At 39.9% G+C, this 16,963-nt stretch overlaps 1 protein-coding gene across 1 annotated transcript in view; it reads left to right on the top strand.

Moving 5' to 3' along the window:
- The window catches only part of SNX9 (sorting nexin 9), a 63,384-nt gene extending 46,779 nt beyond the window's left edge, over nt 1-16,605 (top strand). The window contains exons 12-18 of the mRNA XM_074162601.1: nt 40-143; nt 2,848-2,925; nt 8,996-9,072; nt 10,392-10,481; nt 11,516-11,630; nt 13,837-13,928; nt 14,596-16,605. Of these exons, the coding sequence (XP_074018702.1) occupies nt 40-143; nt 2,848-2,925; nt 8,996-9,072; nt 10,392-10,481; nt 11,516-11,630; nt 13,837-13,928; nt 14,596-14,643 (604 nt within the window). The 3' untranslated portion in view covers nt 14,644-16,605. The remainder of the gene's footprint in view (nt 1-39; nt 144-2,847; nt 2,926-8,995; nt 9,073-10,391; nt 10,482-11,515; nt 11,631-13,836; nt 13,929-14,595) is intronic.
- The last annotated feature ends 358 nt before the right edge of the window (nt 16,606-16,963 follow it).

The raw sequence follows: 16,963 nt of genomic DNA, 5'->3' as shown, positions 1-16,963 counted from the left end.
GAAACTGCTTTTTGTTTTTGCTTTTTCCAAATGCCACAGAGAACAGAAATGCGATGCAGTGGGTAGGTTCACCAAAGCAATGGACGATGGAGTTAGAGAGCTGCTGACAGTGGGACAAGAGCACTGGAAGAGATGTACGGGGCGTAAGTGTCCTTTCTGAATTCAGCAGTCATTTCTGTGCTGCTTTTCTCTGCTGTTTGTATTGGGGTGGGGGTTTTTGTTGCTGTTTTTGTTGTTTATAATTCAAGGCACATCTTAAAACTCATGATAATTTAGGATTTCCTTTAGGATTGTATGGCTTTCTGACTGCTTTCAGTGTCTGGGAGTATAAATTGTGCAAGATTTTTGTTTGTGGGGTATTTTTTTGTGTGTGTTCTTTTTTCTTTATCTCATAACAGAAATATCTGGTCCCTGCCCATAGGTTTAAAAATATTAAAAGTTGAATACTTCTAGTAATCCAGCTAAAGACCTTGTTGGACCTGTTCTCATATGTTTGTCATTTATCTACATTTTAGTGACGTGGGCAAAGTAGACCTGTCTATTTGATGAAATCATAAATGATTTAATTTTATTAACCCCTTATTTAGGATTCTTGCATGCCAGGAGGAGTGATTTAAAGATGAAATGAGTTTAAAAAAGAAAAAAACTTGATTCTAACTTAATCTTTAGCCCAATTCTTTTTTCTCCTATCTTGTCTCTTCCTTCCCACAGATATTTAGGGTTGCAGAACTTCACACCAAGTCCCTATGACTCTGCCTGGGCTCTAATTTCCTAGTCCACAGCAGTGTTCAGTGTTTGTGGCCACCACAAGGCAGCTATTGAAAGGAAGCAGGTACTACAGCTGAGGATCATAATAAGAAACACTCAGGGCAGGCTGTAGTGTCTGGCAACCAAAGACCTATCACATAAATCTCCTCAAATCACCTCCATTTTTTCCTTTCCTTTTTTTTCCCCTTCCTTTTTTTAACTCTCAAAAAAACCCACATTGTTCCCAGACTTGGGAGTAAGTACATCTCCTGAGTTACCTCTTTGCTGCTTTCTAACTTAACACTGCAGCTGACCAGAGGGAATGGGAAGTATAGAAGCCCAGTCTCTTCTGGCAGTGATTACATTGGACCTTAATTATCTGTAGGATGTGAACTTTAAATTATTTGTTTCTCCACTTTGAATAAGAGGGTTTTCTTCTACCCATCACAGACCCTCCTGCTGGGCAAAAATAGTCTTAACTAACACAGGACACAGATCCAACATTGTACAGATCTTGCTTCACTAGGAAATGATACTGAGGGGGAAGCAGAGGGCAGGGGAAGGAATAAGGTCCTTAAAATGAGACTAGAAAAATAGTGTTGCTTTGCAGTTACAGAAGCAGTGATCAAAACCACCGTAGTTCAGGCCTGGCCGTGTCTTGTGCTTACAGCAGAAATTCAGTATTTTGTTCACTGCTAAAACCTCCCTAAACTTACGATACTAGAGCTTTAGATATGAAATTACTCTTCTAATACATATAGCTATTAAGTAGTTAACATAAACACAGTAAGGCAGATGTGACTGCATTGAAAACTAACTTTCCAGACTTCCATACTGAATAGAAAAAGGAGGCTGGTAAATTGGGACATACAAAACTGAAGAATTTCAGTAGTCTCTTAGGTTTTAAATTCCCTGTCAGCTTTAGTCCCAGCTTTTAGTCAGAAGTATTTTGGGCTCTTCCTGAGCAGTAGTTACATGCATTCCGTTCTGTGATATTTAAAATGACTGACAGCGGAAACTCCTTAAATGCAAGTGAAAAGAAACCAGCCGTTCTTCACTGAAGTTTCCATTGGGAATTCAGTAACAAGTTAATGGCTGATAACAGAAATCTAGTACTCTGAATGGTACCTGTTGTATAAGAAATACCAGTTGTCACAAATAATCTAACTTCTGGGCAAGAACTTGATCAAAGATAATCAGTAGAATTATGCGATTTGGGGGGGCTTGTGTTTTTTGTGGTGTCTTTTTTTTTTACCACACAAAGTGGTTCCTCTTTGGAAGTCAGATTGTGTGGGGTGCTAGAGCAACTAAAAAAACTTCTATTTACCTGGATAGTGTACCCTTTGAATACAAATGGTTGACAACAAAAAGCACATCTACTTGTTGTTTTTTTTTCCTGCTAGCATAAGTAACTTATAAAAAATTGCTTTTGCTTTTTAGGCCTCTGGGGTGGTGGTACTCAGAGTGTTAATAATGAATGCACTCATAAATCACAGCTTATTGACTTCATTGTGAGGAAGCAATTTATGCATACGTTTTCAATACAGAGATTATAAAAAGAAAAATTTATTATTCTGGTACTTGCATCAGTTTTTATCCCTAGATAACCTTGTTTTCTAGAGCCTTTAAATACAAAATCCATGATTTAGGTATTACACATCTGTATAAAAAAACCCCTCTTAAAATATTAATGAGACTTATTCTGTGTATCACTGCAGCACTTCTGCCCCCACCCTACCCCAAAGTCTGCTCATGAGGGGGAGGAAAAAAATCTTACTGTATACATAGGAGGACTGAGCTAGGAGTGCAGTAAGACTTGGGTTTTTTTCTTTAATATAGCAGTCACACACTGTTTTCTCCAACTGTTTGTGCCTTCAAGAGTCCAGATTGCAATTGCTTTATCCAGTTTTGGAACGTCTGTAGCAGGGGAGGGGGTAAAAATATGATTGTAAATGCTTCACTAGAGGAAATGTAAATGTAAAACCTAGTAGGTTTTGATATCTGCTTCTGTCAAGTTTTGGAAATGCTGCAGATTTAGTCTTACTAAGCACAGTTTTTGCTTCCGTTTCCCTCCTTTCCCCATCCTTTCTCCTCTTGCAGCACTACCCAAGGAATACCAGAAGATAGGAAAAGCGTTGCAGAGCCTGGCATTGGTCTTCAGCACTAGTGGATACCAAGGTACTTCTGTAGCTTCATTTGTACTTTACTTAACAAAAGATAATTTAATTACATCATGGTATATTTTTTGACAAAGACCTTCATGTTTTCCTCTTTGAACTTCAGATGTCAAACATGATTCTGGAAAAAATATTAAAAGCTTGTTTCCCTGTGTGTATTATGGGGTTTTTATATTCTAGTCTGCAATCCTGTTTTCTCTCACTTTATAATCATGTAGTGGGCTGGGACTGGTGGAGTTTAGCTTGATCTCATCAATATATAATCTGGTCACTGACCCGACTGACAAAACATGCTGTACCCTTTTTTGGTGATATCAAAGGAAAGGGGAGAAGATGCAGCCTTGAAAATATGTCATGGAATTATTGTGTGACTTATTTCATGAAGCAACTCGACATGGGGGTGGAAAACTTAATGCAAGATTTTTGTATACCTTTATGTTGGCTACTGTAGCCTTTTCTCGTCCTTCCCCTTTCCTTCTCCTTCAGGAGCCCTAAAATAGAGCCTGTCATGTTGGGTATGAAAGTTGTGGGAGGTAAAAGGAGGGCATCAATTGCTCAAGGTTCTCCTAAAATACAGTCTTTAGGCCAAACTTAAAATCCTGCTTTGATATGTTACGTTCTGCTGATGTTTTCCATATAACTGGAAAATATTTCCTTGTATCCCAGATGGAGCTAATGGAGTCCATTTTCTCTGGGATTCTCTTGTCAAACGTATCTTTTTTTTTGTTTTTTTTTTTTTTCCTAGACTTAATAGCAAAATTGCTCTGTTCTAAAACCTTAAACATTATAGCACAGAGGCTTCCTGAAATCTTTCCATCTTAAGAATTTTAGTTGACCAGTGCTTACTCTTGACTACTCATCGATCCCTTGCTTTGTACTCTTACAGCTTTTTGCCCCATAAACCATATATTAAAAGGCAACCATTAAAATGCAACCACTTCAGGTTCTCTGCTGCTGGAAATAGACATAGTCCCTGTAGTTTGTTCTCACCTTTGTCCTGTACTTAACAGGATGACTGCTTAGTTAGAATCGGAGCGTAACATATTACCTAAAACATTACTTTTGCATATGAGAACCGAGCAGGGGATTTGCATAGTCATTTACTCTTAGCACTGGTTAGAAAACTGTAAATCCTAGCCAGGTACAATCTGTAGCAAGAGTTCTTGAGAAAGGACTGAAAATTGCTTGAACTATAACACGCATTCTTTTGCCAGGGTAAAGGGAAAACAATCTGGCTTAAAGCTGGGATGTGAAACTGCAGATCAGCTTTACAAAGGAAAGCTTCAATTTGATTTCCACCATCTTTGAATGATGACCTATGAAAAAATAGGTCCCATGATACTTGGGAAAAAGGCAAGAACATTTATCTTGCTGTTTGCCCAGTTGTACCTGGTTGCACCCTAGTATCTTGCTGAGGAAAATGCCCTTCCCACAGGTACCTTTGTCCTGATTCCATATATTTTGCTCTTCTTAATAACTGGTATACCAGTAATATGTGGGATTCTTTGCTTTTGAATTTGAGTTCCCAGGAAGAGAGAGTAAGTGCAGTCCATGTGTTACTTTAAATACCTTTGTTGTTGCTGCCCTTGCTCTGTCCTGCCTGCTGTTCATGTACAATTTCACTTGATGGTTGCTGCTCAGTTACAGGTCTGTGGGTTAAGCAGACTCTATGCAAGAGATGTGAGCACCTGGATTTAAACTGATAGGACGTGGCTTTCCTGATCTCCGTATTTAAAAGAAGGCACTGGACCTATTCCTTCCAATGAAGAAGTACTATTGAGGCTGAGTATGGGTTATGATTTTTCTGTGCCATCAGTGACGAGGAATGGCTCCTTCAGCCATACTTAAAGGCACTCAGTTCAGTTTCTGTTTCAGGAGCTGAATCTCCTCATCCTCTTTTCTAATTTTTTTTTTAAATACTTGAGTTCTGGAAGTTAAAGCATATAGGCCACTGAAGATTGCAATGGCTGATTTGATGACATGAACATTTCTGGCTACTGGTAGCTGGCTACTGACATACTGAACACACCGTTAGTTGGTTCACTTGCATAGTTAAGACAGGATGTGTCTACTGTCCTTGCCGCTTTCATCAGTGCTGCCTGCTTCCTCTGCAGAGCCTTATTATGTGTGGTGAATGTCTGCTGCCTTCTCTCCTGATTTCCAGTCTAAAAGGTTTATGATTTCACCAGGCAAGATACACATGCTAATCTGACTCACTGAAGCTCTTTCTTATGAAGAAAGGAACTGAAGGGAGCCTACAGGAGAGCCGGAGAGGGACTCTTTGTCAGGAAATGTAGTGACAGGACAAGGGATAATGGTTTTAAATTGGAAGAGGGGAGATTTAGACTAGATATTAGGAGGAAATTCTTTACTGTAAGGGTAGTGAGACACTGGAACAGGTTGCCCAGGGAAGTTGTGGCTGCCCCATCCCTGGAGGTGTTCAAGGCCAGGCTGGATGGGGCTTTGAGCAACCTGCTCTAGTGGGAGGTGTCCCTGCCCATGGCAGGGGGGTTGGAACTCGATGATCTTTAAGGTCCCTTCCAACTCGAACCATTTTATGATTCTATGATTTATGCTGCAGAATGAGCCTTATCAATTAGTAGCCAGCCACAATGCATACGAGGAATCTTTCCCCAGTATTTGCAGAGGCAAGGATACCTTCAGAACTATTAAGGACACATTGAGAGGTTCTCATTTAACTTGGCCACGGGCCTATGCACTGTCCGATCGGTTTTAAGAACACATGCTTTGAAAGTATGATCCTGGTCCAAAAATGCATATTGGGCAGTTCCAAAATATGCCTGGAAGTATCTTGCAGCATGGCACTATGTTGCCTATCCTATTGCATCGTACGATGCTCTTAGGTTAACACAGCCTTAAATAGCATGGCTCCTCTTTTGCAGCGCCAAATCTGGGCGAGTCTTTCTCCTATATTAAGCAAATGTGAATGGCTGCGGTATGCCATTCAACTGTAGTAAGATCTCCTAATCCTACATCAGCCCTCAGGAATTTTGTTAGGCAGTTACATGCAAGCTTCCCTGTGCTGCCAGTTAGCACCGGGCACATCTTGCCTTCCAGGCTGCTGGTGTGATGAACATTATCGGTCTGAGGATGTACTTGTCAAGAAAAATCTTGCTACAGGTAGTTCCCAAGTATATCAAACTTGATCTTTTTCCTACTCCTGGATTCTGTGAAAGCATGCTTTGAAAGAAAAAAAAATAAAAACACTTCTTGACAAAAAAAAAAAAATCTGCTTCCCTAATCAAGCCTTATGGAATATTAGTTCCCTCAATATGCCTGGTGTGTTCCCTCAGTGGTGATAATTGCTGGCATTTGGCAAGCAGTTAAACTGCTAAGAGATGCTCTGCTAAACATCTCTAAATTGGACTCCTCATAGTTTTACATCTTCCTTCATCTCCCTATGACAGCATGCAGGCCTGTAAATCAATGAAGATAATCAGTTTCTTCTCACGGTTGGGTTAAAATATCTGTAGAATATTACTGGCCATTTGAACTGGTCTTTTTACAACTACATTTAGTCAATACTTTTCAGCCCTCTCTGTTTCTCAGGGGGGATATGTGTAATGCACCCTGCCCTAATTTTGTTGTGTCAGCAGCGTGTGGGGCTTTTTTGCTTTTCCATTAATTAAAGAACCCCTGACATCCTGGTATATCCTTGCACTGGGACCCAGCTCAGCCTTCACAGCTTGAGTTAAGAAGCCCATTCCCAGTTTCATATCAGTTCAGAAGCTGAGAATGCTACATAGAAACTTGGCCCTGCCCAAGTAACGAACTCTGACCAAAACCTGTGCTGACAACAGTGATTGGGAGCTATCTGCTGCTGGAATTCGGGTTATTCTGGTGGGTGAGCATGTGGGTTGTGTGTGGTATCTCTGACAGGGTGGCCTGGTGTAGGGAGTGACTGATGGAGCATGGCGTGACGCTGCTCATAACCTGTGTTAGAACTTGGAGGGTGCAGCAGATGAGAGATGAAATCTGACTCTTTAAAGCTGCCCTGGTGCTACCTGAAAAAGAGATTGTGGAAGAAAAGGATGCAGTGTGAGGAACTGCAGATACTCTTCTACCACTTGTGTACCTTGCCTGTTATCAGGATCCACTGTCTGGAATAACTGTTGAATATACTATCCCTCAGCTCTACTTCTGGAGGAGTGTGAACGCCTCTGCTAGTAGTAGAAACTCTTAATGCACCCTTTGCCGTCTACAAGCTGGCTTTCTGCCCTGCTGCCCCAAATGAAAGAGGGTCAGTGTTGGGAGGGTTTGTCTAGATTCTTTGAAGCTCTAATCTGTGAAGGTCCTTTGAGTTCTGCACAGTAGGGGAGGACTTTCTCTTTCTAGTCAAGTATACATTGTCTTCCTTTTCTTTTTGCTCAAATAGGAACATTGTCTCTTACGGCATTATGAAATGAACAGCAATATCTAGACTAACCTGGCTTCTGACTCTAATTAAAGCCACACCATGTTTTATCCCAAAATCTAAGACTCGGTTGCCTAAGCAGCAGTTACTTCAGGGTTACTTCTGAGCAGACATGGTGAATTCTGAAATAATGAAGTTATTTAATTCTACCTGAAATAATGAAATTGATCTCCCTGAAACTTTTCTGTTTTACAACAATGTGAAGATACTTTCTGAATTATGTACATCTTGGATCTCTCAATGGGGTTTCATATTGTTCTTATTTTTATTTTATCAAGACAGGTTCAAATAGGAGAAAAATAACTATTTCTTTACCAATGTTTGTGTTGCTGGACTCTTAGTTCTTAGGATCAGTAGCTTTCCCTCATAGCTTTTGACTTTATGAAACCAGTCTAATGGAAAGTAAGAATTGATCGATAGAACCGAAGGAACATTCAGTCATTACCTTGTTTCCTTTAGGATGTGCTAAAATGAAGGAATCCTATTTAATAAATCTCTAGCATAGGTTAGTCCATATGTTGTAGTAAAATAAGGTACTTATGATGTTCAAATTAATCGTTAATGAAATCAATGTTTGGTAATTTTCAATTACGTCACTGATTAATGTATATAGAATAAAACCAAAATGTTCATAAAAGACTAACGGCCACCTAATATCAAAACATGTCTGAAAGGATGAGAAAAATAATTCTTTCTTAAACTAATATTCAATATCTGTAAATTATACCTTCCCCTTTCTCTACCTCAATTTGCTCTTTGTACTGCTGATTACGTGCTTTGGACAAGCTAACAAGGATGGAAAAAAACCTGTGGTGTTTTGGGAAGGTGAAGTGGCATGAAAATCCCAAGAATGTAAGGCTTGTTTCCATCTCTGTCCTGCGTAGCCATGTCCTGTTAGTAATACAGTGCTATGAGTGCTTGTGGTGGTGTCTAGCTTAGCACTTGTGGTGGTGTCTCTATTTTTAAGTGTAGTTTGTGCAGCCTTTTGATTTATTTCATATGATAACGAATGTTAGAGACTCGCTCTCAAAAGCAGAGATTCTTACAGAGCTTGAAAATATTACCCAAGAGTTCCCTAAAGGCTCAGGAATCTTGTTGGCAAGGAAAAAAGTTAGTTGGGTCTCCTTCTGCTTCTCTGACCTTCAAACAATTACAGTCCAGGACTTTTGGAGAGCTTAGGGCTTGCATCACTGCTCCATAGGGCATCGTGGAGAATTTACTGCTTATCAGGTATGAAAATAATCAGTTAAAAATCATAACAGCAGTTGTCTCTTCAGCTCTTAGTCCGTCTTCTAGTGTCACCCTCCTGATTCACCCTTCCTTCCCGTTCTGGTAGGCTTCCTGTTGCCCCGTGGGGGGCAATACCTATGTATTTAAACTCCAAATAAGGATGAAATGTGGAAGTGAAACACTGTGCTACCATAGTACTAGCACTATTACGTGGTCCATTTAGCATTCACTTTCTACAAGATCTTCAGAATTTTTGTACTTTAATGGTATAAAAATTACTAATATTTTTCTAATGTCTTTATTACTGCTGGTTATGAAATGATGACTAGGCATTTATTATTGTAAAACGAGCTATTTTATATTGTAATCGACTTACTGTAATTTGAACGCTGCTGTTTACTTTTAGGAGAGTCTGATCTCAATGGAGCAATAACAGAGGCAGGAAAAACGTATGAAGAAATCGCCACTCTTGTAGCAGATCAGGTAGGAGTATTACAAATGCATTGACATAGTGTGTACAAACATATCACCTATTTGGATCACTTCTGATTTTTTTTCTTCTTTTCTGTTAAAATATAACTGCTAGTGCTGCAGAGCAGTTAAATGAAATTACTATTAATACTTTTAAATGCCTTTTCATCATCCTTTCTACAGGATGCAGGTTAGAGCTTAGAGGGTTGTGATAGGTCGGTATTTCTCTTGGGTCAGAAATCATAAAATCATAGAATGGTTAGAGTTGGAAGATCATTGTGTTCCAACCCCCTGCCACAGGCAGGGACACCTCCCACTAGAGCAGGTTGCTCAGAGCCCCATCCAGCCTGGTCTTGAACACCTCCAGGGATGGAGCATCCACAGCGTCTCTGAGCAACCTGTTCCAGTGTCTCGCCACCCTCACACTGAAGAATTTCTTTCTAGTATCTAATCTAAATCTCCCCTCTTTCAGTTTAAAACCATTACCCCTCGTCCTATCGCTCTGCTCCCTGATAGAGAGTCCCTCCCCATCTCTCCTGTAGCCCTTTAGGTACTGGAAGGCCGTTATAAGGTCTCCCTGGAGCCTTCTCTTCTCCAGGCTAAACAACCCCAACTCTAAAATGATTACTTACTTCCTCTTTAAACGTGTTTGTTTTCTGATGTCAGTGACCTGTCTTCATTACTGATACCAAAGAATGAGATTTAATTAAGGACAGGGTTTCTCCTTCCCCCTGCATTCCCCAAATGTCTACAGGATCCAGATCTTGCTGCATCTTCTTGTCTCTATGTGCATTTTCATGGTTCAGCAACAATCTAGCTTAAATAAATTGGTGTCAGTATTCAAGTCATTAATTGATGTTTAGTATATTAAACTTCAAGAGGATCTGCATTTTGGAGACTTTATCTCAAGGTTGAGTCTGGAAGTTCTTAAAACAGCTTTCCAAGTCAGTGACCAAGGAGATGCACTTGTGCTTGTACGTATCTGGGTATGTAATGAGGTGGTGGCTTAATAGTGCTATTGCTAGGACTGGTAATGCCTCTTCAGTGAAAAATTGAGGCAGAACCCCTCACTTCATAAGCTGGTGTTGAGTAAAACAAAGAACAAGGCATCTGCTCACTGGTGCTCAGTGCCTTACTCCAAGGAGCTTATATTTTAATAACAACCTTTCTAAATATTAAAAACTTGCAACAAACAATTAAGATTTTGGGTTGGGTTTCTTCTATTCTTTCCTTCTCTTTTTTTCCCCTCACACTTTTTTGGCATCATAGTTTTTCTGTGATGTTAATATGCCACAAATACTCTTACTAATGCTTACACTTTTGTTTATTAGCCAAAGAAAGATCTTCACTTTTTGATGGAAACAAATCACGAATACAAGGGATTTCTTGGTTGCTTCCCTGACATCATTGCAGCTCATAAGGTATGTGAGGGGCCTTTCCTTCCCAGGGTTGGGAAGAACTACAGCAACAAAAGTGGAGAACAACTGCCTTGTTCTCTGTAATATGAAAGCCGACAAATAATAAAACAATAAATGTAGCCATTGTGTTTAGTTTTGGATATTCTGCTGGATATTCTGGATATTATTTTTTTGGTCCTAGAGTTTTCCTTATGCTCATGTGGCTGCTGTAACATATTTCAGGAAATTAAAGATTTCGAAGTACTAAACAAGTACACAAGTACTTTTTTTTTTACCACTTGAAGTGTTAAATGTGTAAAACAAGAACATACTTCTGAGAGCAGTGAAGATAAAAGCATATCAGATTTGTGGGTTTTTTTCTTCAGGACACTTATGGTGCCTCATCCCACATATACCATGGGAAAAAATGCCATAAAAAGAGAAGAAATGTTTTTTAAGGCTTGAAACATAAGCCTACTGCCAAGAGATGTGTAAATAGATTTTCTTCAATGTTGTTTGGCACAAACACATTGTGAAGGGGGAGGCATTTCTTTTTATGCTTGTTGTTTGTGACACAAGGATTTTCCTGAATCGAAAGTTACAAATTACAATGGGTTTTAGTCTCTTGAAAGATAGTTTATGTTTATCTCACCTTGTATAATGTGCAAATAAGGTTCTACAGGGATTTGATAGTTTGAGGGTTTGGGACGTTTGTTGTGTTGGTCAGCTGTATTTTGAAACTTGGTCCTTTTGTCCTTTCTGTGTATATCTTGCGTATTACTGCCTTTACCAAACTCGGATTCCTAGTGACTGTGTTCTAGGAATGCCTGTGTTTGAAGTTACCTTTTGCAAGCCGTTAGGAGTCTTGAAAGCAACAGAGTGAAATAACAAGCTTTGGGTGAAAATGTGGGAAAGCAGAATCCATCATTGTGTGTGTATATATGGATATAGCATGCAAGCTCGAAACGTGGCCAGTGGCATTTTAGATGACTAAAGACCTTTAAGTTGACTGCTCTTTTAATCTGCTCTTCTAATCTTTCTGCTTTTGGTTTCTACAGGGAGCAATAGAAAGAGTGAAGGAAAGTGATAAATTAGTTGCAACCAGTAAAATAACGCCACAAGACAAACAGAACATGGTGAAACGTGTGAGCACCATGGCTTATGCACTACAAGGTAAACCAAATTCTGGGCTAAATGACAATGTTGTAGACCTCTGAAGGATATCTCTTAAGTAACAAACTTCAAAAGAGAATCTTTGTTCTACCAGAAATGATAATAAGAGCATAGGGTTTTACGTTTTTTGTGACCTGCTTAGATTTTCCTAAAATTGCAGTTATTTTGCCCATTGTTTTGTTTCAAATCTCATATTGCTATTGCAAAAGATACATGTTTTGGAAACACAATTAAAAAGCAAAAAGAAAAAAACCTACTCAAAAAACCCAAACAAAACCCAACCACCCCAGAATGATTCTTTCATTTTGAAATGACAGTGTCTCAAACAAAAAGCCTTGAGCCCTGGTGCAGGAAGCAGTTTGGCACATGCAGAAGTGTTTTTCTGACTCATGGTTTAGTCAGACATGATCCAGTTGAGATTAATGTTGTTGTGGATAAGATTTTATTTCCTGGATGTTCTTTGAATGAACTTTTCCCCTCAGGTTAGGGGTGTTGTTAATAGGAGTTGTAGTAGCCTGCATTTGAAAAACCGGAGAAGTGAGGAATCGGGGCTCAGTCCTGCAGGATACCAAGCCTTGATGTGCATCCTGTTACTGACTTCACTGGGACTGCTCATTGCTGAGGGAGTTGCATCTTTTTCAGCTGACTTAAAGCCAAAAGTATACAGTATTTTCCAGGACAGTCAGACCAGCAAATAAAGTCGATTTTAAAAACAAAGAAGAATACACACACATGCACCCACCTTCTGGTCACAATGATGCAAGAGGACTGTGCTGTATAAGTGGTAACCACGGAAAAGACCTCTGCAATAACTTTTACTAGCTAGAATATTTCTTTTCCCTCTAATTGGTATCTCAAATATATTTAACCCTTTATTTTAGCTGTAAGCTGTGTTCTGACAAAAGATGCAGAAAGTGTTGAAAGGTGTTACGGATTCAGTAATGCTGTTTCTCAGTTTCATAGAATCACAGAATACTTTGGGTTGGAAGGGACCATTAAAGGTCACCCAGTCCAACTTCCCGTGCAATGAGCAGGAACATCTTCAACTAGATCAGGTTGCCCAGAGCCCCATCCAGCCTGACCTAGAATGTTTCCAGGGATGGGGCATCTGCCACCTCTCTGGGCAACCTGTTTCCATGTTTTACCACCCTCATTATAAGTTTCTTCCTTGTGTCTAGTCTAAATCTTCACTCTTTTAGTTTAAAGTCATTCCCCCTTGTCCTATCGCAACAGGCCCTGACAAAAAGTTTGTCCCCATCTCTCTTGTAGGCCCCCTTTAAGTACTGGAAAACTGCAATAAGGTCCCCCCAGAGCCTTCTTTTCTCCAGGCTGAACAACCCCAACTCTCAGCCTGTCCTCATAGCAGAGGTGCTCCAGCCCTCTGATCATCTTTGTGGCCCTCCTCTGGACCCGCTCCAACAGGTCCATGTCCTTCATGTGCTGAGGACTACAAAGCTGGTCGCAGTACTCCAGGAGAGGTCTCATGGGAGTGGAGTAGAGGGGCAGAATCACCTCCCTTGCCCTGCTGGCCACACTTCTTTTGATGCAGCCCAGGATGCAGTTGACTTTCTGGGCTGCCAGCACACATTGATGGCTCATGTCTGGCTTTTCACCCACCAGTATTCCCAAGTTCTTCTCAGCAGGGCTACTGTCACTATTGCCCCCCTTTCCCCTCTAGCCTAGTTTAAAGCTGAGCAAAGACCCTCTTGCCCCTTTCGGAAAGGTGAACCCTATCTGACACCAGCAGATCCTACTGAAACAGCCTCTGTCAAGAATGGGTTAAACACTCCTGGCTGTATCTTTTTTTGTGAGCTAAATATTTGTAGCTGTGGCTTACAACTTGATACCCTTGGAAATCTCAATGTCCTAGCCAATTTCTGTTGGAAACACTTCAGGAAAGGGCAGTTATCCCAGTAGGAGAAAATCCTGCTTGTATTCTCTATCAAATCTTCATACACCTGAGTATTGTAACAAGAACCTGTCCATATTTTAGCAGTGAGTAATTGACTCTTTACCAGTTTTACTAATGGTTCCATCATAACTGGAGTGCTGCAGGCAAAGCAGATTGGAGAAGTACAAGAAGAGTAACTCTGCTGGCAGGGCTGGACACCGTGCGTGTTGCACACTAACTAATCTCAACAGAGTGAAACTGTTCCTAATTACGAAAGCTTCTCTTAAATAATTTGCCTCCTGGGTCTAATTGCAGCTGAGATGAATCACTTCCACAGTAACCGGATTTATGACTACAACAGTGTCATTCGTCTGTATCTGGAGCAGCAGGCACAGTTTTATGAAACGGTACGTGTAGTATTTCAGTGCCATTTTCCTGGCACATACTGTGCTGCTACTTTTTGTAAGAAATACTTGCAGTACTTAATCATCTTTTTATATGAGCCCCTCCCAGAGAGCAGATATTTGAAGAATCGCATGTATAAAAAAAAAATAAAAGAACAAGGAATGAGTTAAAATAAGATTTTCCTGTAGATACTATTCCTATGTACATGACTCTCATATTCAGCCTATTAGACCTAAAAAACAGTGTTGAGAAGCGTTGTTGTTGACGACTTGATTTATTTATTTTTTTTCAATGCCAGTACTAAGGTTACGAAGAATTTCAGTTCTGTGATATGCAGTAAGACCTGCTGCACTGAATACAACAATAAACAATTTCAACAAAACTTCCTCCCTTAGGATGGGAGGATGAAGGGAAGCGTCTGTGATTTTAAAGCCTGAGGTCTAGAATTGTATAAAAACACAAAATGAACAAGGCAGAAAATGTACGTACGAGAAGAAAAGTCTTTATAATGGAATGCTTTGAGAGTCCGACATACACAAAATCTGCAGTAAAAAATGCAGCTTTTCAGAAAACGAGGGGGAAAATTTGTTTAATTTCTTAGCCTGCAGTCTTACTTCTGCATAGTGTGAAGTGACTACATATTTCATATGCTCTGTTTCTTTGTTTCAGATTGCGCAGAAGCTGAGGCAGGCACTCAGCCGCTTTCCTGTGATGTAGAGAACAAGGAGTAGCCAGCAATAAAGAACAACTCCGAAGTGCTTTTCTGATTTGGGGGCAATGCCAATAAAAACTTGTTAGCCTTCGCCAGCCAAAAATACCCAACAACAACAAAAATCAGTTGTAGGAAAAAAAAAAAAAAAAATTATTTAAAATTTTACTTTATCAGCCTAAATCATAAGATAAGGTTCTCTTGAGTGCTCTCCCATTTGTATCATTATTTAAATAAAAACAGCTAGATAATGCTGTGAGTTAATAGGGATGTAAATTATCAGACTGCTATGTTGCCATGGACTTTATGCAAACTTGTGTCTGTCAGATGTTCTTCCAAAAACCCTTAATCAACATCAGAGTTACAAATTCGTATCTTTTTTTTTTTTAAGTGGGAAAGCAGACAAGCTTGAGACTTTAATAGTCATTGTATTCAATTCAGCTCTCTCGCCATTCAGTAGCCAGGGGGAATTATATTCCTGTATGCTTCTGGGACATGTTCTTGATAATCTCCTGAATGAACACTTTGTTCTAAGTTCTGCCTCCCGTACGCAGCCACGGCGTTCTGTTCCCATTCTGACTTCTGGCAAATATCATTCGTTCTTCCCTTTTCTTTATTTTTATTTTTTCCCTTCTAAGTAAATCTTGTACTTGTGGTGCAACACCTCAGAGCTTGTGTCAGGCTCTTTCTTTCTCGCTATGCACTGTGTAAAAAGACAAAGTACAAACAAGGAAAGAGCCATTCAGGAAGGTGTGAAAAACAGTTTTCCGTACCGGCACTTTGACGCCCTCCGCCCCGATGTTCTGCCATAAGGCACTGGTGTTCTCAGTGCCGTACTGGGGCAGCTTCCCTTTGACCCCTCTGAGAGTTCTAGGTGTTTCAGCAGAGGGGACACTGCCACATCTAACCCAAACTAGTTCAAGTCCCCAAATTGCAACTCAGCTCAGGTCTTCACGCAGTAGTATGGTATGCTCTTGGCTTGGGTTTACTTTTTGTTACCTTCTAATGCAAACTAAAAGGTGACAAAAGTGCTGAATAACATCATTAATTATCACACAAAGTCTGTGCTTTGATCATCATCTCTTATTAAGTGGCCCCGTGGCCTCTTTCCTACTGAAGTATCGTTTGAGGCCAGGGCTTTTCAGAACAAAAAAGCTACCACCACCCCTGTTTACAGTGGGCACCAACTACAGTAATTCATTTCACGCCATAAGCAAGCAGGAAAGCCAAAATGCGGTTTTTGCTAAAACGTGCCTAGAAAATAAACATTTTGGCAAAAAAATAAATTTTTTTTTAAAAAGGCGTTTTACCAGTAAGCCATTCTAAGTGACGGGTACAGTCTGCTGGTTGAATCGCTGCCTTATTCTGTTCTGCATCGGTGTTACTTTTGTGTGCTAGAAGGAAAATCTGGGTCTGCCTGAATAACCCAAAACCAAACCAGACCAGACTAAGCCTAAGTCTAGATGCTTTTCAGTGTCACGGGTTTTGTTCACATTTTATAAACCTTGTCTTTTTCTCCTCCCAATTTTAGTTGTTTGCTTCCAAAATTCCCTAGCGCAGTGTTGTTTGATACAGCCATTTAAATATGTACAAATTGTAAAGAATGTGTATAAATGTTTTACACCAAATGTAAGATCTGCTTGCATGTAGAGGCAGCTTATATAATAAATTGTTACAATGTGTACAGTAAATTCTGAAATCACTTTTTCAAGCCAGCATTTATTTTTTTTTTTTTTTTTAGCATTTGTATATTCACTTTTTGGTAATGAAATCTCTTTGTAACAGACTCTTAATTTGGGAGGGGGAAAAGGGGGGAGTGTTCTTTATACCAATCTTTAAATAGCTCCGTATGCACTAAAGTTGAAGGTTCTTTATCTTGAATAGATTGTTTTGGAATCCAAGCGTAAGCTGTGCATTCCCAGTGCAGGGAAGCTATGACAGTAGCAACTGTGTCAGATGCAACATTTGGCAAAAAAAAAAAAAAAAAAAAAAAAGAAACTGTTTAAAGACTTCTAGTAAAATGAAGTTAAACTGATAATAAATATTTATGTATATCCACCAGGCTATTTTATTTTATTTTTCTTTGAAATCATCACGTTGCTTTTTAAACAGGGTAATGCAGTATGGGGCAAACCCTCCTTCTAGCTTTTCATCAGCGTACAGACACCGGCCAGCTGAGGAAGGAGAGAGCATCCATGTGTCCTCCGTAAAGCAGGCATGGCAACGGAAGGCTACAATAGCGCCTAGTGACTGCGAACCGGCAAAGGCTACGCGTATGTTGTGAGCTTTCATTATTCAGGTCAGTCCAGCTCGTGGCTGATGGAACCC

This window comes from Numenius arquata, chromosome 2 (assembly GCF_964106895.1).
Source record: "Numenius arquata chromosome 2, bNumArq3.hap1.1, whole genome shotgun sequence".
Taxonomy (NCBI): Eukaryota; Metazoa; Chordata; class Aves; order Charadriiformes; family Scolopacidae; genus Numenius; species Numenius arquata.
The sequence above is the reverse complement of the archived record's forward strand: the minus strand, read 5'-3'. Positions and strand labels throughout refer to the sequence as shown.